Source organism: Phocoena sinus, chromosome 17, assembly GCF_008692025.1.
Source record: "Phocoena sinus isolate mPhoSin1 chromosome 17, mPhoSin1.pri, whole genome shotgun sequence".
Classification (NCBI taxonomy): Eukaryota; Metazoa; Chordata; class Mammalia; order Artiodactyla; family Phocoenidae; genus Phocoena; species Phocoena sinus.
Window position 1 is genome coordinate 29,901,610 of NC_045779.1, and position 25,695 is coordinate 29,927,304.

At 35.1% G+C, this 25,695-nt stretch overlaps 1 protein-coding gene across 4 annotated transcripts in view; it reads left to right on the forward strand.

The window, feature by feature from the left end:
* The window catches only part of CPNE3 (copine 3), a 51,766-nt gene that overhangs the window by 19,497 nt on the left and 6,574 nt on the right, over positions 1–25,695 (forward strand). For all 4 annotated transcript variants that reach the window (XM_032609879.1, XM_032609880.1, XM_032609881.1 and 1 more), the window contains 13 exons: positions 410–549; positions 822–1,001; positions 2,409–2,483; positions 3,716–3,787; positions 7,721–7,804; positions 9,801–9,890; positions 13,860–13,958; positions 16,568–16,654; positions 17,572–17,631; positions 18,181–18,314; positions 22,410–22,464; positions 22,547–22,598; positions 25,355–25,488. In XM_032609879.1, the coding sequence (XP_032465770.1) occupies positions 410–549; positions 822–1,001; positions 2,409–2,483; positions 3,716–3,787; positions 7,721–7,804; positions 9,801–9,890; positions 13,860–13,958; positions 16,568–16,654; positions 17,572–17,631; positions 18,181–18,314; positions 22,410–22,464; positions 22,547–22,598; positions 25,355–25,488 (1,262 nt within the window). The remainder of the gene's footprint in view (positions 1–409; positions 550–821; positions 1,002–2,408; positions 2,484–3,715; positions 3,788–7,720; positions 7,805–9,800; positions 9,891–13,859; positions 13,959–16,567; positions 16,655–17,571; positions 17,632–18,180; positions 18,315–22,409; positions 22,465–22,546; positions 22,599–25,354; positions 25,489–25,695) is intronic.

The following is a 25,695-nucleotide window of genomic DNA, read 5'->3' on the forward strand; positions in this document are numbered from 1 at the left end:
TTTGCCATCTTCAAAGCTTCATTTTATTGTCACACAGTAAATGAGTTTTATCCCAGCAAGAGAAACTGACTGAAACAATATCACTGGCATGGGCTAATAAGACATCTGAATTGCCTGGAAGCACATATAACAAAGTCTTATTCTAGCAAGTTCACTCTGTTATCCTATTCTGACAATTTGTCTTAAGAATTCAGATACTTCATTAGGAATGCATGTGCCTCTTTTTTTTTTTTTGGCCATGCCGCACAGCTTGCAGGATCTTAGTTCCCTGACCAGGGACTGAACCCAGGCCCTGGCAGCGAAAGTGCCGAGTCCTAACCACTGGACTGCCAGGGAATTCCCAAGGAATGCATGTGCTTCTTAAAGGCACCATTTCACCAGCTTTCTCATTTCTTTGTTTTTCTTACAGCTCAAGAGATGGCTGCCCAGTGTGTCACAAAGGTGGAACTGAATATTTCCTGTGACAATCTTTTGGATAAAGATGTAGGGTCAAAGTCAGACCCTTTGTGTGTGTTATTTTTGAATACGAGTGGTCAACAGTGGTATGAGGTAATGTTAAATACTTGTAGGTGAAAAGCAATCTGTATTGCTCTTGTGATAATATGAAGAGTTTATTAAAAATGTTAAAAATAATAAAACCATCTCATCTGTTATTCCAGTTTTTTGGGCAAGCTTGTCCTTGATTGTGAAATTTTTCATACACATATAAACACTTCCTTTAGCTACCATGCCTGTATTTAGTTACATGTAGTATGTAAAGATATTAAACACATGCACTTTTGATCTGAAGAAACTTTTTTATTTTGGGGGAGTGAATATAGGTTGACCGCACAGAAAGGATTAAGAATTGCTTGAATCCCAAATTTTCCAAGACATTTATTATTGATTACTACTTTGAAGTGGTTCAGAAATTGAAATTTGGGATTTATGACGTTGACAACAAAACTGTCGAGCTGAGTGATGATGACTTCCTAGGAGAATGTGAATGTACCCTTGGACAAGTGAGTATATACAGTATAAATGTTTTGTCTAAACTTGAACCAAAGAATTGGGTGTTTCTGATAAGTGCTCATCAGTTTAATTACTAAAGTTGAAAAACGCTGTAATTACTTTAAAGACTGAGTTCATATATTAGTATGTTTTGCTTGAACATTATAGAATTTATCTTATTTTTCATGAGGGTAGGGACCATGTGTGTATGGGTGTTTCATTCAACATTTCAATAAATAATACCATTGCTCTAACTGCTTGTCTGCTGTTTGCAGATTTCAGTACAGTATTGTTCTTTTGTTTAAGTCATAAATGCTGTCAAAGTAACAGCAGCTTCTCCGATGTTCTAACTAGCAGGACTGGTGCCCCTTGAGCCCACCCTCCCCACCTCCCCCCCCCATCCCAGCCCCAGCACTATCCCTTTACCTGGCTTGCTCCTCCTCTAACCTTAGGTATGGACCTTACTCCCCCTAGCAAGCCTTCTCTGACGCCCTAGAGTAGTCTGGATCACCTCCATGTGCTCGCTTGGTCCTCTCTACCACTTCTACCTTAACACTGACCATATTTTACTGTAGTTGCTTAATTGTCTGTCTTTCTAGGATATTACAGGTTGGGTCAGAGCAGGGGTGTGTCTGTGGGCTCACCATTGTGCTTCTAGCTCAGTTTGACTTGTAAGGAGAGATCATGACCATTTATTATAGAATAGGGAAGGCTTCAGGAGGGAGGAGTCATTTTTTTTCAGTGGGTGACATCTATTTCTAAGATTTGTCTTTTATGATTTTATTTTTTAGTGTTGAATTTTTTGGAGATCATGTTATTTCCTATGTCTCAAGGACAACATGGAGCTGATCAATTTTCTCAAACTTTGATAAATAGTATCAAAGAGAAAATTAAAGAAGTATTGATTGGGAAAAAATCACAGTATATCTAAAATTATAATAAATTTGAGAAATAGATCTATTTGAGAGTACCTAGGTCTACTATATTATTTTAATCAAAATGATATCTTGTGGGGATTATATACGAAGTTATGTTTCAGCTGAAAAATTGAATCCCATTTATTGAGCATTCTAAGACCCACCTTTTACCTACAGGGGTTTCATTTCAGCTCAGTGATTTGTATACGATGAGAACCTGGCCCTCTTTTTTCATTACAAGGAAGGATTTAACTTTGAAGTAGTTGATAAAGAAAGTAGTGGGTGGGGAGATTTTATCTATCCGGATTGGCTCCTTGGAAATTTTTTGCTGTGGGTGTAGATGTGTTTTATAATCTCTAAGTCTTTAAGGAATGGACTTAATGTTTCTGTTTCTAATGACTTTAAGTGAACTTTATACTCAACCCTTTTTGAAACCATTCAGTCTAAACATTTACATGTTGAAGTGAAATAGCTCTTTCTATCACTTTCCAATTTTAACAGATTGTTTCCAGTAAGAAACTAACTCGACCACTGGTGCTTAAAAATGGCAGACCTGCAGGGAAAGGAAGAATTACGGTAACGATATTTGTCTTTTTTCCTCCGAAGATTTAGCATAATAGGACGTGCTAAAACTGTATATATCAGACAAATATTCCACAGCCATGCTTTATCATTTGATCCCGAATGTTGCCTTGCCTTAAAGTGATCACAACTGGAAACTGTGTTGTGCCAAAAAGAAAGAAAAATGCAGTGTGGGAATCCCTTCTTTGAGTTTTTTAAGCTGCCTATAGAGTCAGGCACATCTTGGTAATGCTTACCTCTTCCCGATGGAAGCGTAAATTCCCAAGTGAGAAAGAAATTACTTAATAATCTGAATGGATCAATTTGGCTCTCAACAAAGCAAACATGGCAGAGACTTTCTGTAATGGTTTTGATTCCAGAATGATCTCGTATTATGACATGGCCATTGAACCTCTTAACTCTTAACCATGTTTCTTTTGTGCTTGCACTTTGCTGTCCACATTTTCCATTGCTGATTACTGGACCTGGGCAAATGAATATATGCATTATCTTGTTTCAGATTTCAAATTACATAATGCCATGCTTTTACATATTTTATCTTCTAGAGTTTCTGTCCAGGTAATCACTGCCTGAAGAGATAGTTGTTTTACTTTAGCTCTGCCTGAGAAGGCTGGCTCTCTGAGAAAACCGTGTTTGAAGATTATTACGATTATCAAACACATTCCTCTGAGCAGCTGTTTTGCCCTAGTTTAGATTCCTGAGGCATAAGAATGTTCAGTGTTTTGAGGGTGTTGACTTCTGTGTGTGGGACAGAGATCATTATCAGTAGTTAGCTTTATTGCTTTTGGGGTCATGATAGCCTGGAATTTATTTTTAAGTAGAATAAGTCTTTCAGTTACCTTGGATAAAAATATTGATCCGATATTTGAATTTATAGTGTGTGATTTACTCATGCTTCTCAGTGTTTGGAGAGCTCTCACTAGTGTTGTGCAATCATCCAGGGCTTTGATTTTTCACTGGAAGAGGGAAGATCCAGTTTGGGCAACAGCATTAAAAAGAAAGTTGCATAATGCAGACTAGGCATATTTTGGGAAAATATTTATTTCACATGCATAAAAGAAATAGTGGTAAATCTTTCTTAATGGTACCATTTTGTTATTAAACCTTTTAGAATTCACATATTAGTATAGACTTTATATACCATTAGATAACAGAATAATTCAGTACTTCCTGAGTATATCAAAATCCCCAAAACGTGTTCTTTCACTTACCTTGTCTACTCATAGATTTCAGCTGAAGAAATAAAGGATAACAGAGTTGTCTTGTTTGAAATGGAAGCAAGAAAACTTGATAATAAGGTAGGTAGGTGATGCAGATTTCAACAAGGGTATCATGTTTTGCCTCACATTGATTCCTTTTTGAGAAAATAATAATGGAATTAATATTATGAACTCTGTCATCTAAGCATCACTTTGAGTGTTAGTTACTTCCGAATTCTGCTTTCTGTTTGTGTGTGTGTTTAAGCAGAAGCCATTTCTCTTTACCTCTTTCCTCTAGATGTAATCAAAGTGTTTGTATAGCTTAAAAGAAGAATTAATACAATCATTAATGTTACTGTAAGAGGCGTTTGAGAGTGTATTTGGATTACTTAAGGAAAAAAGTGAAAATTCCATGCTTTATTAATTAGATTTTCCTCTTTGCGTTCAAAAGTCAATTTTTCTTGAAGAATGAGTACCAGTACATAAGAACACAGCAGTTTAGTTTATAGCATGGTTTGGAATAATTCTTTGAGTGATTTTTGTATGTAATCCTGTAATCCAATCATTAGTCTTCATCATTTTCATATACCTTACAATTCAGTGTGCAAATATCTTAGACTAGTAGCCAGTATCTTTTTTTTTTGGACAAGTTTAAACATATACAAAAATAGAAAAGTATTTTTTAAAAATCCCACGTTCCCACCACCTATCTTTAACAGTTTTAACTCATGACCGGTTTTGTCTCATCCCTACCCCTATCTACTTTCTCTCCTCCCAGACGTCACATCATTTCATCCATATATGTTTTGGTGTATCTCTAAGGACTTTTAAAATAATATAATTGGTTAATATGTCTCTTAAATTTTTTTAATATATAAATTCTCCTCTTCCTTTTACTTCTTCCCTTCCTCCCTCTCTTCCTTTCTTATTCCCTTTCTGTCTCCCCCTCCCTCCTATCCATCCATGGAATTTATTCAATAAACTGACTCCTTTGTCCTATAGAAGTTTCCACACACTGTATAAGCTAATTAAATCCCTGTGGTGTCATGTAACATGTTCATCCCTCCACCTTTATTTCCTGATTTCTGTAAGCTGGAATTGAATCTAGAGGTATGATCTGGTGGTATCTTGAATTGGTATGAGTTTCATAGGTGGTGGCATTAATTCCATCAAGAGGCACACATTGTCAAGTTCTGTCTTTTGGGGTATTAGTGACCATTGATGACAACTACCTAGATATATTATTTTATTAAGGGTCTTTAAATAGTGATATTCTCATGCTATCACCACTTCTTCATTTACTTGTGAGAATACTTCTACAGAGAGAAATATTCTTCTTCACATTAGGTATTTATTTATTCTGAGATACAGTTTGTCCAGAAAAGGCAAGTTGAAATGTTTGATTTTTTTAATCATATTCACCATTTTTCAAAATAATAAATTCCTCTATATGTGACCAATGAGGACTTTAAAAAATTTTTTTTAGTATTGCTGTGAACTATATTGATTAATTCTTATTGATGCCTAAAGTATCCCAACTTTAGCCTATGGGAGGGAACCTATTTAAGTTTGTTCATGAGATCATTTGGCATGACCCCAGAGGTCTCTGAATAGCTTCCTGCTCTGTGGCATGACAAATGTTCCAGGCTTATTTTATCTGATTTCTGCTCCAGATTGACAGATCAAAGGGAGCCTTTCTACAGTGAGTCCACAATGTGGTACTAGAAGTGCTTAACATTTATTGATTGTTGTCACTCATTGTTTCTAGGATTTTTCAGTGGACAGATATAGGAAAGTCTTTTCTTTTTTAAGGGAAACTAAATCATAAATTTGTACAACAATTTCCAATTTAGATGTAGAATTACAAGGCTGTATTTCTTTAATTCTGTAGGTAGCACCTCTTTTCACTTATGTCAAAAATGTTGATTCCCAAAGATACTAACATAATTGCTTATCTGTTTTGTCCTATATAATATCTAATAGTTTAAGAATATAAATATTCATGTTACAATTAAAATATTTTTACTGAAAACAGTTTGAGCTTTCTTTGAAGGTCTTTTTGTCTTTAGGCTTATATATTCCACTTGAGTTCTACAGTTCAACTCTTGTGTTTCAAATAATTCTTCTCTGAATGGTTATGCTGTAACATTAACACATAATCGAATCTTGCTTTTGATATTTAGGGATTGCTTTACAATTTTTTTTGATTTAATTTTGTTTTACAATCATGTATAAGATGGTTCCAAAGCCAAATCTAGGCATCAGTAGGCATTAGGCATCAATAAGAATTAATCAAAACAAGGTATGTTCAAGAAATTTAGCTTCTTTCCCTGTCTGCTCTATATTTTTTTCTCTTTCCTGGCTGTATGTAATACTTTTTTAAAATTTATATTTTATGGTTTAATCCTTTATTTTCCAAAAAAACTAAGTTGTTTGTGTGTGTCTATACATGTGCATATGTATATGTATGTCTGTGTGTATATGTCTGTGTGTATATATAAACATACAAATAGACATACATGTGTATATCTATATACATAGATATGTGTGTGCATGTGTGTATGTATGTATTTGTATTTATATTCCCCAGCCTCAGCCCATGAGTAAGTGTAGCGTAATATATTATGCATACGTTCCTCTACCTTGCTTTTTTGACTTAACTTATCCCAGAGTCAGGGACTTTTAATTCTTATTTTAGTTCTACTACTGTTCTACTACTGTCATATTAATGAACTTTCAAACAAGGTCTGTTTTCTGACCTTCAATATGGTAATAATGATATTCTGCCTTTCTCAAAAGATTATTTCTAAGATAAGTGAGACAGGGCATATTAATGTGTTTTTGGAAAGTTAACTCCTCTATGTATAATGCTGTTCTTAGTTTTATAAAATGGGGCATAGAGAGGCTTATTACATTACCTAAGGTTCTTCTTAATGATAAGATTAAATTTTAAAAGTTCTGCTTAGTCTTTGTGTTTACATTATTGTCTGTGCCGAATGTGTTACTTTCTTAACATTAGACCGTGCTGAGGAAGGAAGTAATATTATCTTCTTAATTTAATACTGAGGTAAATTCAGGACTGAAAAACATCTTCAGTTTAGCGACATATCTGTGTATATTACTGTGAGATTAACAGGTGTCCTTTCTATTTCACAAATAATAAGTAATATATGCTAAGGAGTATAGAAATTTCAAAATGAAGATAAAATAAAAATGAGAAAATAAAATCATCCACAATCTTACTATCTGAGTTTTACCTCTGGGAACGATTTGTACATTCTTCCAGAATTTTATCTCCCTGTGTAAGAGTGTGTGTGTGTGTGTGTGTGTAAGATGGCGATAAGGGTATTTTTGAACACTCATTGTACTTGAGCATTATACAGGAGTGCTGTGATGTGGTGAATTACAGAGGAAATAGGGGATGTACTTTGTGCCCTTGAAGTACTTCTGTTATGCATTCCACATATCTACTTCTGTGTGCTCCTTTGTGTGTGTAAAGAAATGTGTGGGATTGCTGAAGGAGTATTGGACATAGAAGGGTAAGATATGAACTCAAAGCTCAGATCCATCAATTAATTAGTTGTATGATCTTGGCAAAGTCATTTAACTCCTCTGAATCCATTTTCTCGTTCTGTCTCTCATGGAGTTAGTATGACTAATGTATGGGATCATTTATATAAAACTACTCAGTGCTATGTGAATGAATGAACACTGTTAATAATGAAAACAAGCTAAAAACATATTGTATTGATAACGGGTCCTATTGATCACTGTATTTTAAAGCCATCATGTAAGGGTGTGATACACAGGATTATGAGCATTTATCACAAGTGCCTTAAAAGTTCTCCTGGTAGACTTGAGCAGGCTCATATGTTTGTGAGGAAGGTGTTGGGATTTGTATTTACTGCTGTATTGTACTGTATATATCTTTACTATAGAGTTAAACTTCAGGTACTGCTAACATGTAACATGTATAAAGTGTGGTTTCACATGGTTTAGGAGGAGAATAATTGCTTTTTTATTTTAATGTAGGATCTATTTGGAAAGTCAGATCCATACCTGGAATTCCACAAGCAGATGTCTGATGGAAACTGGCTAATGGTTCATCGAACAGAGGTGAATATCTGAATTTGAAAAGTAGGGTTGAGGTTTCCTTTGGAATTGTAGTAATCTGAATTTTTAAATATTATGATTGGCGCAGTGGTTGAGAGTCCGCCTGCTGATGCAGGGGACACGGGTTCGTGCCCCGGTCCGGGAAGATCCCACATGCCACGGAGCGGCTGGGCCCATGAGCCATGACCGCTGAGCCTGCGCATCCGGAGCCTGTGCTCCACAACGGGAGAGGCCACAACAGTGAGAGGCCCGCGTACCGCAAAAAAAAAAAAAGAAAAAAAAATTATGTATTTATAAAAATATTAATCTGAGTTCAGACATATATAATTGCCAGAGACACAAAGTCAGCATGCTCATTTTTTTTCTTTTAATGAGGAGGTGCTACTATGCTTAATTTTTAAAACCCTATAAAGAACACTAAAATGTATACCAGTGTATCCCTCACCTAGATTGATCAAATGGTCATAACTGCATACATGTGTGTTCTCTCTCTCTCTCACACACATATCCATGCCCTTTTGCAAAACTATCCTAATGTAGGCTGCAGACATCATGGCTTTTCACCTTTAAATGCTACAGTAGGTATTTCTCAAGAACAAGGGCATTTCTCTACACCTCCATAACTGAGAGCATTAACATTGATTTAGTAACATCATCTAATATACAATTCATCTTCAGATCTCCCCAATTTTCCCACGTTTTATATATGTTTTGTTTTGTTTTGTTTAATACAGGATCCAATCGAGGTTCACGTTTTGCATTTGGCTATTATGTTCCCAATATAGTCCTCTTCTCCCTACCTCTCTTATACCTTCAGGCTATGAATCTCTTGAGTAATCAAGATCAGTATGTCTAACATACTGGATTCTTTTGTTTCCTCACAATTAGGTCCAGATCAGACATTTCCATCTAGAACACAGTATGTGTATCTTCCATCATCAGGGTGTGTCAGGATGCCCAGTACTGATGATTCCAGTCTGGGCTACTAGATTAAGCTGGTGACCACCAGATTGTGCCATGATAAAGTCTCACCTTTTTCCCTTTGTAATTAATAAATGGTTGCAGTGTGATTCTTTGAGACTGCATGAATAACCTCCATTTCGCCCAGTGGTCTTAGCATCCATTGATGATCCATACCTGAATCACTTATATTGGAGGTTGCAGATACTCTTATTTCTCTCACTTTTATTTTTAGAATCATTATAGACCCATGGATTGTTATAGTATATTCACTGTGTTTATAATTCACTACTGTCATGAATTTTGCTGCTCATATTAATCCAAATTTGACCAGGAAGAGCTCCTTCAAATGGTTCTTGGGTTCTTTTGACATGACTCCATTAGTCTTTAAGCAGTCTCTTATTTTATGTGAAATTATGTTCTTAATTCAACATGTACCTAACCTGTCCCAAGTCTGGAATGAGCTATTTCTCTTATGGAACCCTATTCCTTTAAGAGGGTAGTAGTATTTGGACAGTAGGGTATATGAGTGCTCATTCTACTGGGATGTCATTGCTTTTAGACCTTTTCAATGGACACAACTGAGAAATATGTATATTTGTGTATATATGTTTATTATATATACATATTTTAAAATTTTTAAATTATGAATTTAGACTATTTTTCCACTTCACAACCAACATAGCAAGGTTCTTTCTGAGCCTTTCTTATTCCATATTTGAATTTTATGTCCTGCTGTGAAAACTCTGGTTTCTAACAAAACCAATAATCTTCTCTAATTTTTAAGTGCACCTTATAAAGAGTGGATATATTTCCCAGTTTTGTTCTTTCTCACAGTGTATCACAATTAGACAATCTATCACATTTTTCATATAACAGGTGTATAATATTATCCTAGCTAGGTTTTCATTGACAAAGTTGGGTGGGTGAAGAGGTGAAGGATGAATGATGAGAGTGGTGGGAATCTAGGAAAGGCAAGAACAAAGCATTAATGAATGGAATATTTTTCTAACTTGTCTTTAAATCTTTTTTTTTATAGGTTATTAAAAATAACTTGAATCCTGTTTGGAGGCCTTTTAAAATCTCTCTTAACTCCCTGTGCTATGGAGATATGGATAAAACTATTAAGGTAATTTGAAATTATACATATATTATATATACACACACACTCACTGCTTTTATAAATTATTTCATTAGATAGTATTTAAAGAAAGAAATGTTTGAATTTTATTTACATTATGAATAATAAAATAGAAATGTTTCTGGTAAGTAGTCAGTTTGAAGGAGCAGACATTTTGAGTGATCTGTTGACCTAATCCTTAATCAAACATTGTGATTTTTATTTTTTAAAATAAAATATTTAATTTAAGTCTTCCTTTTAATAAGATTCCTCTGCTCTGTGAATAGGAACCTTTAACTACACTCTTTGCCTTTGGTGTGTTCTTTGCAGATAAAAACAGATGTTACTTTAACTGAGAACCCAGAGCTTCCTCCTGCCCTTAGCACAGAGCAGAATAGTGGTGACATTTTCTGTCACTGATATTTTCAGAGTAAGGTAAAATTTATTAAAACATTTGGATGGCTTTAGTTTTAGAGTTTTTAGAGGAAAGCAGAGCGGGAACAGGGAGCAGAAGCAGATAGCTGAGAATTTCTTTTAATGGTTTCACTTATAGCCGTTTATCAAAATAGATACATTATTTTTAAGACACTTTTATACTAGAGTTACTTCGTTACGTAAGATTCCACGTAGAACCCCTTTCTTATGTTCAGAAGTCAGCAAACTGAGGTGAGTTGTTTGTTTATTTGTTTTGTTTATTTATTTATTTATTTTTTGATAATTAGTATGGTGAAAGCAGGAAAGGTGATGGCCTGGAACAAGCAAAGGACTTAAAGAGTCAAACCGTAGTCCAAGATTTGACTTAGGTCCTTAACCAGCTAAGGGTTCTTGGGCAGGTTATCTAACTTCTTTACTTATATAGTAGAGAAAATAATGTCTACATAACAAAATAACATAAGGATTAAATTAATAAAACTGAAAAGTTTTATAAACTCCTAAACACAGTAGAGGTGCTGTTATTATTGAAAACTACTTCATTTCTTAGATCCATAAATTTTGTCCTCAGTTTGCAGAGAACTTTAAAAATCAATGAGTGTGATTTGTGTGATATTTCAAATAGCAGTGAATGTCTAGGTACAAAGTAAATAATAGAAAAGTAGCTTTACAAATTACTTTTTACTGTTATTAAATCTAGAACTTTTGCTTTTCACATTAAAAATAGTAAGTTGAAGCTTCATTAGATCTGAGAAGCAAGAAAGGCTGGGGAAAAAAGATGCCTAAACTGTATTTGACTGGTTGTAATAATATGTTAACAATGAAACAATGTTTTTTTAAACTTTTTTTTTTATGCACAGTGGCATGCTTACAGGGCTATTTTGTTATAGTAAGTAAATTGATTTTCTGAGCTTTCTCTGATGAATGTCTTCCAATTCTTAAAAGTTTCTCCATTTGTTTTGACTATATACAACTTGGTTTGCCACACCATCACTGTCTTTATTTCTTTAGTTCTGTATTTCTTTGCAATATCAGAAAGTCATACATCAGTGATTCTCTTGGTATTTGGAAATTGGTTAGAGGTGTAGTAAAGAGTTATAGAGCAGAGAGTAGAGTCAGAATCATCAGTTTCTTTGCTGCAGTATGAACGTGCCAGTGTTATCACTCTAGCATGTATTATTGTTTTCATAAAATCGTGCAAATAAGAAAAATAATCATGCATGCCTAAACGGGGAATGCCTTAGTGAATGTAGTATTGTGTGATGTGTGCATTCTTTTACATGTATACATATGCACATATGTGTATATGCATACATTTCAGTTTCACAAACATTGCTGATGGTGTTGTTTAAAACAGCCAATATTACTAGTTTTTAAATTCTTGAGAAGAGAAATTAAATGACACAAATCATTACATCATTTACCTCAAGCTGTATCTGAACATATGCCAGCATTATAAATGTCACATTTTCCTTTAGCATCAAACATTTGCCTTTAATGAGGCAACAGTGAACTTTTATTATATATTTATTGTAGTGAGTTATTGGGAATTACATTTTAAAAATGTTTTTACACTCCCTGAAGTTTCGGACAGTCTAAACATGAATAGTTTTAGCTTCTGCATAAGCTTTGTTTAAATAAAATCTTGGCCTTATCAGAGCTTGATCTTGTTGTCTTAGGTATAAATTGGAGTTTCCTGAGTGCAAGTCTAAAATGTAACATTCTGTTTTCCATAATAAAAAAAAACTCTTAAAAATGAAATTATTAAAATATTAAGATTGTTTTGACTTTATTTTAATTTTAGTTCCTCTAGAAAAAATTATTAAGGTCATTAATTTTCTTTTCTGTCAGATAAAGGGCTTTTGGTTTAACAATTGAGTATCGGATATGTAGGGCAAGAGTTAGCAGGTCAGAATTGATCAGTGACTGAACTGCTGGGAACAAATAAAAACCCTTACTGTTGCTCAAAATTGCAATTCTAGACCTTGTTTGTTTTATTTATTGATTGTTTGATTTTTAGTCTTCCTGAATAATAATGAAAATATAAGGGGTGAAAGACTTCCTGTTATGATAAGCACTCAATTCACCTCTTAGAGAACTGAGAAGAAAATAAATCACTTTGCTAGATGAATATATATAAATCCTGAGCATTTTAGCTTGGTGATTAATATAACTTTGTAAAGGATTATAGCAGGATGGAAGATTGGCATAGGGTAAGATGCAAATTGCTTCTCAGGTACAGGCTTTTATTTTAAATCATAGGCTATAGAAGGATTCAAAAGTTTCCTTGGAACAGATTTACATTGTTGGTTACCACACAAGATATGTCATCTTCTAAGACTATTTAATTCTTCTCCTACCTGACAAGCCTCAGTAGATACTGTGTGCAATGCATGTAATAAATGTTTGCAGAAATAAATGTTTGAAATTACAAAGCACTATAAAAACATCGGGGCTTCCCTGGTGGCGCAGTGGTTGAGAGTCTGCCTGCCGATGCAGGGGACACGGGTTCGTGTCCCGGTCCGGGAAGATCCCACATGCTGCGGAGTGGCTGGGCCCCTGAGCCATGGCCGCTGAGCCTGCACGTCCGGAGCCTGTGCTCCGCAACGGGAGAGGCTGCAATGGGAGAGGCCACAGCAGTGAGAGGCCCACGTACCGCAAAAAAAAAAAATCGTTTATTTATGATCACAGTGAACACCTCTGTTTGCTAAGAGTTCACATCACCTTATTTTCTCATTGCAATGAATATTCAGGTATTCTTGTGAATATTTACTCTTTGGCTACATCTGTCAACCTGGTGCAAAACTATATGGAAATCAAAAACCCTCAGCTCTCTTCTGCCTGCTTCAAGAAAGAGCGAGCCTTTAATGAGAGCCATAGCCAAGATTCCTGTCTTACGTGGAAATAAAATATGACCCAGTATAGATACTTCCTCAGTGTATAAAAAACTGTTTTCCTGGAATTTTCCTTTTCATTGTGAGAGTTGTGATCCTCAGAATGATGCAAATCTGACTTCATCATATCTAACTCCTAATAGAAGCCTAACCTCACCAAACTGCAACTAATGAAATATGTTTTCCGTAGTTACTAATCATCTAGAATTTAATTATACAATTTTTAGCTGCCTAGGATACTGACTTCCTTTCTTCCTCCAGATAGATAGTGGCTTTAGCCATTGTAAAATGATAACAAGGTAAAAAGCAGATGAGAAAGAAGGTCTAATTCCATTTTGATTTTATCAGCACTTGTAAAGGGCATGTACAGGAACTGGAAACTGCTTAATGTGGAATTTGAACAGTATTTGTGTTTTTCATCTGCCTGTGATGTGTCCTAGAACCCCATTCCAAGGATAGCGAGTGTTTGAAAGTGTTTCAGTATTGTTCGTCTAGGAAGTTAGTTCCTACTTCTCCAAGTAGGACTGTATGTTAAACATTTTCACTAATTTTAATTAAAAGTACACTTCTTGGTAAGTCCCATTTATTGCAGCCAATACTTTTTAACAAAATTATATTGATTTTTATATATTTTTATTATACTTACTTCTAGGTAGAGTGTTATGATCATGACAATGATGGGTCCCATGATCTCATTGGAACATTTCAAACCACCATGACAAAACTGAAAGAAGCCTCCAGAAATTCACCTGTAAGTTGCATCCTTGTCATTTGCATATACCTTATAGTTTGGCCCTGTATTTATTCATTTTTTCTCTTGGCATAGAAAATAGTTTTCCATGCGTTTACTCTATATTATGTAATGCTCTGAAGTCTGTGGATTTTATTTGTTTAGTAGTTGGATGATCCAAAATTCTTACTTGGGATGAGTTTTCATTTATGTTTTGAGGTTTGGTTTCCTTTGTCTTCAGACAGTTTATATGGTTTGATTGAAAATCCTTTGTTTTAAAGATCTTGGCATTTCACTGGTCACAGTAATTAATATCTACACTAGACAAGTACCTGGACTTGAATTGGGTTCATTTATTCTCCTTTTGGACATTTTACAAATTGGCTTTTACATTCTGCCTGTGGCTTTCCTCTGACTTGTCCTCACCCAAGGGAATGATAAAAGCATAGTTACACTATTTCAAATTATGTAATATTAAGCTGCCATCTAATGGTACTAATTTTGTTAAGATCATTTGTCTGCCTTAACTACGTTCAGTTTATTTATTTATTTATTTTTTGCGGTACGCGGGCCTCTCACTGTTGTGGCCTCTCCCGTTGCGGAGCACAGGCTCTGACGCGCAGGCCCAGCGGCCATGGCCCATGGGCCCAGCCGCTCTGTGGCACGTGGGATTCTCCCAGACCGGGGCACGAACCCGCGTCCCCCGCATCGGCCGGCAGACTCCCAACCACTGCGCCACCAGGGAAGCCCTACGTTCAGTTTATTAGTTATCATCCCCACATATTTCTAAGATTGCTTCTTGAAACTTTTCTGTCTGTAAGGCAAAGTGCCTAAAAACAATTCCAGAGTGTTGTTTCCCTCTTACTTGCCATTCTAGTTTGAATGAAATAAGTTGTTAATTCTCTTTTTAGCTTACTTAGAATAATATGAAATGTTTATTACCTGCTTAGAGACCTGAATAATGCTCCTGTATATAGCATTTGCTTCTGAAAATCTAAACATGAGGTTTAAAAGGTAAGAGATTATGGTCAGGTGGGAAGGTCTTTTTTACGAAGTCATGTAGGTGAGGTGACCCAAAAGAGGATACTGATAGTTTTAGACCAAAACTTAAAAGCTAAATGAATAAATAAACCTTATCAGCTATTTGATTTAAATAATTGGGAGAAATGAGTTTTGAACAAACGTAGTGGGACTAGAATTTTTAGTAGGTCATGTAGAGATCTCTAGTCCTGTTCCTACACCCTGGTCACAAAGCCCAGATACTAGAAATAACAGAAGTGCTTGTGTGAAGTAAGGAAGGCTTTCAAATCACACTCAGTGGTTTAAATGCAGAGATTGAATTAGGTTAACAGTTTGAATTAAAACAACAGCAAAATTCAGCTGTAAATATTCCATTTAAAGATTTTTTTTTTATTTTTAAAGGCAGAAATAATGGAAAATAATGAAAATCTGAACATTTAAAATAAAGCAAGCTACCTAAAAGAACTAAATATGAAGAGTGATCTGGATTGTTGTTTCACTGGTTTCAGCAGGCCTCTCACTGTTGTGGCCTCTCCCGTTGCAGAGCATAGGCTCCGGATGCGCAGGCTCAGCGGCCATGGCTCACAGGCCTAGCCGCTCCGTGGCATGTGGGATCTTCCCACACCGGGGCACGAACCCGTGTCCCCTGCATCGGCAGGCAGACTCTCAACCACTGCGCCACCAGGGAAGCCCCTCAAGGAGTTTTTTTAACATCATTTTGTTTTGTATCATTGTATCAAAAGTATTTTTAAATGTTTGATTCTTCAAAAATTAGTAATGCCTCTGTCCAAAGTATATAAGTTGCTTTCTGTTAACCAGAAGAGGTGACTTATCCAGTATTCACTGAGTATCTCTTATTATTAGGCAAGGCAGTGAGAATTTGAAGGTATAACTTGGAAGTGATTATACCCTAGCCATGGAAAAAAATTAATGAAATAATTGACAACAATACCAAGTATGTAACTAAATTTTATGTGGTTGTAGAAGTTTAATGAGATAGATGGAGATCAGAGAAGCCTAGAACAGGAGTTGATGTTATAGAGGAGGATAACTTTAGCCAAGCCTTACAGAGGGATAAGTGGATAGGAGGTAGAAAGGAAGATGATCTGTTTGGAGGAAGAAACTATACTGAGAAGATGTAAGGTACTAGATCGATTTCTACACATATTCCCAGTGGAAAGAGATGATCTTTGCTGCATATTTTACCATAGAGTTGGGCTTCATATATTTCTGTTTTCTGATGGTTGGTTTTTCAGTGTATTTTTGTACTTTGTGTGGGTAACAGCTAGAAGTAATGTTTTATATCCTTTATTATAAAGAAAAAAGGTTATTACTCGGAGCATTTATAAGGAAATGATCTACAGAGGCAAAATTTATACTTAGGAACTATTTTAAAAGGTACACAATTTTAGAAGTCCTTTTTGGAAATATCACTGATAAATATTTCATATATATGACATAGTATGCAGTTGTTTCAGAGTTGTGTTTTGTAACAGACCTACATCAGTAGGTGGTTTGATTCCAAGAGAAAAAAGTCATTTATTTAAATTTACATTGGCATTTCTTATATCACTAGTAATAATGAACATTTTTGTCTTTTCTTCCTACAGGTTGAATTTGAGTGCATAAATGAAAAAAAGAGGCAAAAGAAGAAAAGCTACAAGAATTCAGGTGTTATCAGTGTGAAACAGTGTGAGGTCAGTTTCTCTTGACCACTTATAGTGTAATGAGATCACATTTCGAGTTCTTCTAAACAAACAGTTTGTGTGGACAGTTGAAAATTACGTGAGCAACTGGGCACCTTTAGGGAAAAGAAGAGAATAGGAAATAGTAGAGAAATCTTCCAAGTAACTTTGCTTCCAAGGTTTGACAACTTTTTAGCAAAGGACAAAGAATATCAAAGTTTTTCATTATCTTAGGAAATATAAGGCACCGTTGGCATTTTTCCAGCACATTAGTGGAAATGGCTTGACTTAGTGCATCTATCCTGGTCATTATTTCAAGATGAGATGTTATGAGTGAAGGGGAAAAAATCCAAGAGATTTCTTATAAACAAGTGGGAGTTTTTGTTTTTGTTTTTAATCTTGCTTATTATACTTAATTAAAGCTCTCAACATATTAGACTCATTACTAGTTTCTTAAAACTTACAGTGTGTGTATTTCATCATTGGCCATTAATATTCTAATCTTCACATTGCTATAATTATCTTGAAGTAAAATCTTACAGATTCATGACATGTAGGGGCAGGGTGCCTTAAATTCAAATGCAGGGGTGTTTTCCATATGTTTATATCATGTGCTGTTCAGTTTATAGATGGTTAAAAATATATGCCAGGGCTTCCCTGGTGCCGCAGTGGTTGAGAGTCCGCCTGCCGATCCAGGGGACACGGGTTCGTGCCCCAGTCCGGGAAGATCCCACATGCTGCGGAGCGGCTGGGCCTGTGAGCCGTGGCCTCTGAGCCTGCGCGTCCGGAGCCTGTGCTCCGCAACGGGAGAGGCCACAACAGTGAGAGGCCCGCGTACTGCAAAAAAAAAAAAAAAAAATGCCGGAGAGCTATTTGTTTTTCTTATGTAGTAGGAGAGTTTTAATTTTAAGTTTACTATTTGTTTTTAGATTACAGTGGAATGTACATTCCTTGACTATATCATGGGAGGATGTCAACTGAATTTTACTGTGAGTAACACACTGAATTTTTCAAAATAGGGCTGTAACGTGATTTTTTTTCCCCTCCATTTTGCAGTGTTCCTTCTTTCACTGCCAAATTGACTTTGTGATGAAATTTATACAATCTGTTGAGTATGGTCTCCTCAGAGAGTTTGTTTAGGTTCACCCTGAAGCTTTTGGCCTTGTTAAATATTTTCTCCTGCAAGAAAGCAGATATGTACAAATCAGTGATTATCCTGCAGTAATTTAAATAATAAAAAGCATAATCAAACAAACATACAAAAAAAACAAGCCCTATGCCTAAAGCCATGGATGTAATAATCCATGATTTAAGACATCTAGAAAAATAGGGGTAGTGGGTTGCTTCATGCTGTGGCTTTAATTGTTTAATTGTATCTGGAAATACCCATAGGCTCAGGCATTTGTTAGGAAATGGCAGTAGCAGGCTCTGGGATGAATGTTTTGGTCTCAAAATTCAATGTTTGTGTTTTCCTAGACATCAAGCAAGGGTGTCCCTGCCTTCATCTCAGTAAGGGCTGCAATTTTGTTATTTGGCAGGTGGGTGTGGACTTCACTGGCTCCAATGGTGATCCAAGGTCTCCCGACTCCCTTCATTACATCAGCCCCAATGGTGTTAATGAGTATTTGACTGCAATCTGGTCTGTGGGACTGGTCATTCAAGATTATGATGCGTGAGTATGACTCCAACACATAACTCCCCAGAAAGGGCAGTTTCTGTATCGTCTGCTGGTTCTCTGATGTAGTTGATGGGATAAGGATGCTGGGGAGGAATAGCTTTCTCCCTAAAATTTCTTGTCTTATCTTTTCTATTTTTCCCTTTGTGACAGTCTTAGTTAGTGTTTACCTTTGACCTCTAATCTCTGGCTGTGATTAGTTATAATGTATTATATATAGCTTGCTTCTTTAACAGCTGACTGAAGTTGGCAAGGCTTTTAGTTTCTTTGATCTGGTTTCCTTGGGGTTTACTCATTTGGGATAAGTTATCTGTGTAATTGAAGTCCAGAAGACACATTTTGTAAACACTCATAGATGCTATTTCTTAACATGTTTATTTCCTTGGCAGTCATTGTCAAATTATTTTCTTAATGGTGATTTTCAACAAGTGTTGAAGGATAACTTGACATAATTGCTATAAAATATTTTGAATAGATTCTCAATGGATAGATTTTGAATAGATTTAAATAGGTCTTCTTGAAGGTTTAGTAAACAATAGGAAAAAAATCCACATTATTAACTTTTTGTTCTCAATCTATTAGGGCACAGTAAAAATTTTCACCTATTATTTTATGATAAAAGCCCTTACATATTTGATGGAGCTTTTCATTAATTTGTTATGACATTTAAAGAGATGAAATTTTCAGGCAAATACAAACAAGTCTACAGCAGGGGTAGCAGTTTCAGTATCAGCCTAATAGAATTTAAGACAAAATTCATTAAATATAATTTAAAAATTACTTTATAGGACACCTTATTATATAATCCAAAATGAAAATATAACGGTGGACATGTTTAGTAACAGACTATCAAAATATTTCAATTGAAAATAGCTAGAAATATAATAAAAATTTCAAAGTAACACAGTTGTAATGGGACTTAGATAAAAAGTAGAAAATTTACAGGGTTACTTTCTCAGCCTGGGTCCTGGAAGGTAAAACAAAAGGTTAACTAAAAAAAGTTTACCACATGGAAACTAAAAAAACTCTTAAGTAGTTCTTAGATCAAAGAGGAAATCAAAGTGTAATAACAGACTATCTAGAAATAAAGGGTAATGAGACGACTGTACATGGTCCTGTCTTTATAGAGTAAAATTTCTGGCTTTATGTGTTTTATTTTTAAATAAGAATTGAATATAGAATGAATTAGCTTTTCAACAGAATAAAATTAAAGAATAAGAAGAAAAATATAGATATTGCAATAGTAGGAGATTCCATATACATGTTAGCTATTATGTGTCAGAGAAAATTTTAAATCCTTTTTATATGGTATTCATCAAATACTCATACTTAGCTGTGAAATAGGTGCTGTTATCATCTTCATTTTACAGGTGAGAAAACTGAGGCATAGGTGATAAAGTAACTTGTCCAGGGTCACTCAGCTGGTAACTGGCAGAGACAGGACTGAACCTGGACTGTCTGGCTCCAGGGACATGCCCTCACAACTCTGCTGTGCTGTGCTTCCTCCAAACACACAAAATAATGACTTGGAAAGTCACCAAATTAATAAATTAGATGGAGAGATGATTCTTTGCAAGTTCAGCAAAGCTTAGGCAAACCTTTGGCAACACTGACCCCCCGAGAAAAAGAGAAAATGTATAGAATATTAGTTATGAGACAGAGATTATAAGCATAAATTCAGAAAAAAATAAAAAATTATGTTAATGTTCTGTAAAAGCTTATGCTATTTCATTGAAAAATCTAGGTTAAAGGATGATTTGTTTTAGAAAGCTGTAAATTACCAAATTTGACTCAAAGAAGTAGAGAACCTGTATAGCCCAGGAACCGTGGAAGGAATGGAGTGGCTGGTCAAAGAGCCTCTCCTCACGAAGGCACCGGCCAAGACAACTTTCATACATAAATTCTACCAAACCTATGAGGAATGAATTCAAACCTGAGAGAATCAAGTGAAAAATATTAGAAAGTGTGAAAGTTTAAAAGGTGGTCAGATACAACATAAAATAAAAAATCAACAAGTTTTCACTAACCAGCAAAAACCAAATGAAGAAATTATAGTGGATAAAAGATCACAATTCATAATGCAAAAAAAAAATGAGAATGAATTTAGTAAAAGGTGTAGGATCTTTAGTGAGGAAAAACTACAGAATTGTACTGAGGGACAAAGAAGGAAACTTGTTTAAATGGAAAGATATACCACGATTCTAGATAGGCAGATGTCACAATGATGTAAAATATAACATTTCTCCCTATGTTAGTCAGTTTTAATCAGAATTGCAGTGAAACCCTGACAAAATGATTCTTAAAATTTTCTAGAGGGTAAAATGAATCAGAATAGTCAAGAAGTTTTTCAGGGAAAAAGAATGAAGGGGAATTTGTTCTAGCAGGTACTAAAATTTATTTTAAACCTATATATATATTTATATATATAATTTAATTTAATTTTTTAGTGGTTTATAACATTATATCAGTTTCATATATACGGTATTATATATTAATTGAGTATGGGACTAGTACATGACCAGTAAAAACAAGTAAGCAGTCTTGAAATAGACCGAAAAGTGTATGTGAATTTAGTATATGATAGAGATGGCATTTGGGGGGAAAGGAGTTGTAACAGCTGTCAAACAGGACAGGAACTGGATTTGGATCCCTGACTCATACCTGTGTATGTTAGGATACTATTCTGTATAGACTATAGACAAAATTGCTGAAATGGCTACCCCAAAACAAAGTGGTTTTGACAAAATAGAGGTTTATGTCTCTTTCATGTTGCATCTCTAGAGGTAAGTAGTTCAGGACTGAGAGGGCAGTTCTGCCTTTTATAGCTTCCACCCTGGGTCCGAGGCAGCTGCTGTGATTCTCATCCTCTCTAGCCAGTGGGAAGAGGACCAAGGAACTGAGAATGCATGTGCTTTCCCTTTTAGAGTGTGATTGAGAAGTGGCTGACAAATCATTCTACTCACACCTCCAGCCACCTAACCACTGCCAGCCCAGAGAAGCTAGAGTACAGCTAGTGTGGTTGCCAGTAGCCCAGGGGATCCATAATTAAAAAGGAAGAGAATGGATACTGGTGTAGAGTAGCAGTTTCTGCTTCATATCCTACTCCAGATGAATTTCAAGTTTAACATCAAAAGCAAAGCTTGGAAGTTCTAGGAGAAAATATATATGAATTGTTTATAATCTTGCAGTGAGGACAGCCTTTAAGCAAGACAGAGAAGGCAAAAATCATGAAAGAATTTTTATGTGTTCACATTTATTATTATTAATAACTAAAAAAGGGAAGATATTTTAAACAAAGTTAAAGACAGACTATCAACCAGGAAAAATATCGTGACATATAAGATATAGGTTCTATCCTCAATGCAAAAAGAACCATTAAGAATTAATATAAAAAAAAAAAAAAAAAAAAAAAAAAGAATTAATATAAAAAAGAATATCCCTAGTAGAAAAATTAGTATAATCATTACAATGTTTTATAATGGCAAGACATAGGGTGTCTATCATTTGGGGGAGAATATCTATACAGTGGAATACTTAACAGCCATTCACATGATGTTATATATTCTGGTCCATAATTATCTCTAAACACTTGGGCCGAATATTTGTATATTTTGCTGCAGAAATGTGAGAGTTTTACAATGCATGGCATTTGTACCATGTTTCTGTGGCTATAAATGTATGAATATTCATATTAAGCGGCATAAATAAAGGCTATAGATAACTTCATGTCAGTTGAGGTCAGGTTTTGCTGCCAAATGAGTGTTTTTGTAAACAAATGAAAAAACTTGTGCATTTTAAAACTTTATGGATTTATTTATATATTTATTTAGTGAAACGATAAACTGTATAAATAAAAAAGAGTATGTTATAAAATATTAATATAAAGTCCATTTTAATAGATATAGAGAGACATTTTTCTCCTTCAATGCACAGAAAAATATTTAGAATGAGAGTTGCCAAATATTAACATTGGTTCTAATCTTTGTTTTATATTTTTCTAAGATTTCAAATTTTTAGAAAATAAGCTCATATTGGTTTTATTATGAATAAAGATAAAAATGACCTTTTTCTTTTTTCAAATTTTCTTTTCAGTGATAAGATGTTTCCAGCTTTTGGTTTTGGAGCTCAGATCCCACCTCAGTGGCAGGTAAGAGGAACTCTCATTGCAAAGCTTTGCCTCCTAGCAAAGCAAAACAAGCCTCATCAGTCCTTCTTTCATCTTTTGACAGGTTTCTCATGAATTTCCAATAAACTTTAATCCGTCCAATCCCTACTGTAATGGTAAGTTAAAAATAAACATGAATTTTTAAACTGAAAAAAGCTACTCAAATTTCCCCTCTAGGTTTCTTTTTGTGACATATTGAATTTTCTATCGTGTAAAGTAGTAGAATTTTGCCCCAAGTTGGTGGTTAGCATGGTAATTATAATAGATAATAATGCAGATCACTATGATGATGATGAAGATTGCAGGCTAAATTCTTCTACCTTAAGGGTTTTACTAGAACCAACGATTCTCAATCTTGAGGGTAGATCCATAAGAATATGCATATTATTTTCACATATAAGTTGATTTTAAAATAAACCTTCAATGAAAACAGGTCATTCAGTATACAGATGCTTTTCTCAGATTAGCAGTTAACTCTCTTTGAAGAAAAAGTGTCTAGCATCAAATTACTTGTTACACAGGGTTCTGTAAGGAGATGGGGTGGGCTAAAGAAACACAGAACTAAGCTCCAAGAGTAGCTTTCCTTTGTGTGGAAAACAGGGACAGGCATTTCTTTCATTTCACTTTTCTGTTTATCCCTCAAATATTCCAGTGCCTCTTCCTTTTTGCCACATTGAGCAATCAACCTAAAATACCAAATCTCCCACAAAACTATGTAAGACTGAACAGTTTGGAGGAGGAAAAGATATAGGGGCAGAGGCATAAAATTGTAGACAATAAGCTAATTTTCTGCAAAGGGTCCTTTTAACAATTATAAAACAGAAGAGAGTGTTCTTTCCTTCCCTTCCTAAATAATATTCATAAAGTAGAAGAGCATGACCATTTTGCTGGGAGTAGTTTGTATTAGGATTTTCTCCTTTTTTCTGAAACTCTTTTCTTGTACTAATTCAGTGTTCTTTTATGCACTTTCAGTGGCTGGTTGTGACCTTTTGTATCCCTAGGCATATGAAACTGGGAATATTTTTCTTTTCAAGAAATGTGCTTCATGCTTATGATGAAATTGGAACAATTTTTGGAATTTGTTGTAATTAGATTTTATTTATTGCAAGTAAATATGGATGACATACCATGGGATAATTCATTTTAGAAGTTCATTTACTCTGTGAGTAACATGAGCCCATCTTTGGGCTGCCACCAAGCAGAGCTTTTCTGCTTTTGGTTTAGTCTGGAAAAAACAATCACTTTGATGTTAGACAGAGGAAATACTACACAGAAAAAATACAGCCTTATTTTAAGACAAGGGAGTTTAATCCCGTTTTCCTAATTAATCATCCACCTTAGTTGCCCAGAAAGAATATGTCTAACTTGTTCCCTTGATGTAATGGAAAGATTTTAGCATAATTTAGTTTTAGTTGAGGAATGGAAGGCAATTGATGTTTATGAAGAAATTTAATTAACAGTTTTGTATACCTTGAGATTGAAAAGCAAGCTAGATGATAAAAATGGAAGAAAATATTACTATTGCTGTGGTTATGGGTTAAATTTTTCTATAGCATATATCATTACAGTAAGATCCTGCTGCTGGCCTATGTTAATATTATTTTTGTAACTACTGGACTGACTAACCTCTAGTTCCAGCCTCACCTTATGCATGTAAAATCACCTCTACGTATAAATTAGTTACATTCTCAAAGGTTGTTCATAAGACCACTTATTCCTAAACTCAAAGTGCCTAAGAGGAGTTTATTGGCAAGTGGAGAGACTTGGTCTTGTGAAGCTTTTAAACCAGGTATATGCTTTTCCTCCTTATTGATCTATGTCCTGCTGGACATTTTTTAAGCAAGAGACCTGTTTTGGTTTACAGTAAAAGTCTTTTAAGATTTTCTTATTAATCTTAGCAAGGCACTCTTGGGAATTTCTAGGATTTCTAGTCTCTTACATCCCAGACACTCTGTTGTGTATTAGGGGCAGATTCATCAGCAGTGCTTTAGTCAGGAATGCCATTCAACTTTTGATAGGTTGTGCTATTGTAATCAACAGTCTCTAAATCTCAGTAACCTGTAATGACAATAATTTATTTCTTGCTCACTTTACAAATCACTTGGTGCTTGGCTAGACTGCTGCGCTGCTCTGTTTCTACTCATTCTGGGTCTCGGGCTGTCTGGGATATGCTGTTCCCATGGCAGAGGGGAAAAAGCAAGAAAGCTGGCAAAAACAGGCCGTGATTCTTAAAACATCTGCTTAGACATGGATGTCATATCCATTCATATGCACTGGACAAAGCTAGTCAAATGGGTCTGCCCAGTCTTCCATTACATAATGCCCAGCAGTCCTAAGGTGCACCCCATAAACAAATGCTTTAGTGTTTCTGCAGCAAAATGTGATAAATAACCTGGAAGTGAATATTTGCAATTAATAGAGTCTACTATACCATGCTTAACCTTATATGATATTTCTGTAGAACCTCTGGTCATATATGTAAAAGTTTTTCCATTTTTTCAGTTACGTTTTCTTACCTTGTCATCAGTTATATGCTGCAGCATCTTTTGTATGGTTCTTTTTCCATCAGTCTTATTCCCAAAACATATCAAAATTAAGCAATATAACAACCATACCTTAGACTAATGAATAATTTGGCTGAGGTGAAAACAAATGCCTTCTAGTGGGGGAGAGTAAAGTTTATAGGGTTTTTTTGTGATAGAGCATAGCTATGGAGTTTTGTAATATTATATACCTTAGAGAACTCCTGAATATAGAACTTTTGACTGTTTAAAGCACTGTATGTTGGTATATAAATTAAATTAGCCAGTATGGTGAATAGTAAACAATTAAATTGTGCTTGAGAATTTTTAATCCTGCTTTTTTTGTCTAGGAATTCAAGGCATTATAGAGGCATATCGGGCCTGCCTTCCTCAGATAAAACTCTATGGACCAACTAATTTTTCTCCAATCATAAATCATGTGGCCAGGTTTGCTGCTGCAGCCACACAACAACAGACAGCTTCTGTAAGTGCCTTGTCGCCAGGGGGCAGGGAGAATGTGGATTGGTTGTTGTTCCCAGAGCCATTTTTCTGTTTATTTGGTCTGCTGAGATACAAAGACAGGGCATGAAGCAATGATATATCATCCTTGGTTTGGGAGTAACATCTGTTGTTAAATTAGTGACCATTAAGAACAAGACAACAACTGAACAACCTATATACTTATAAGTTT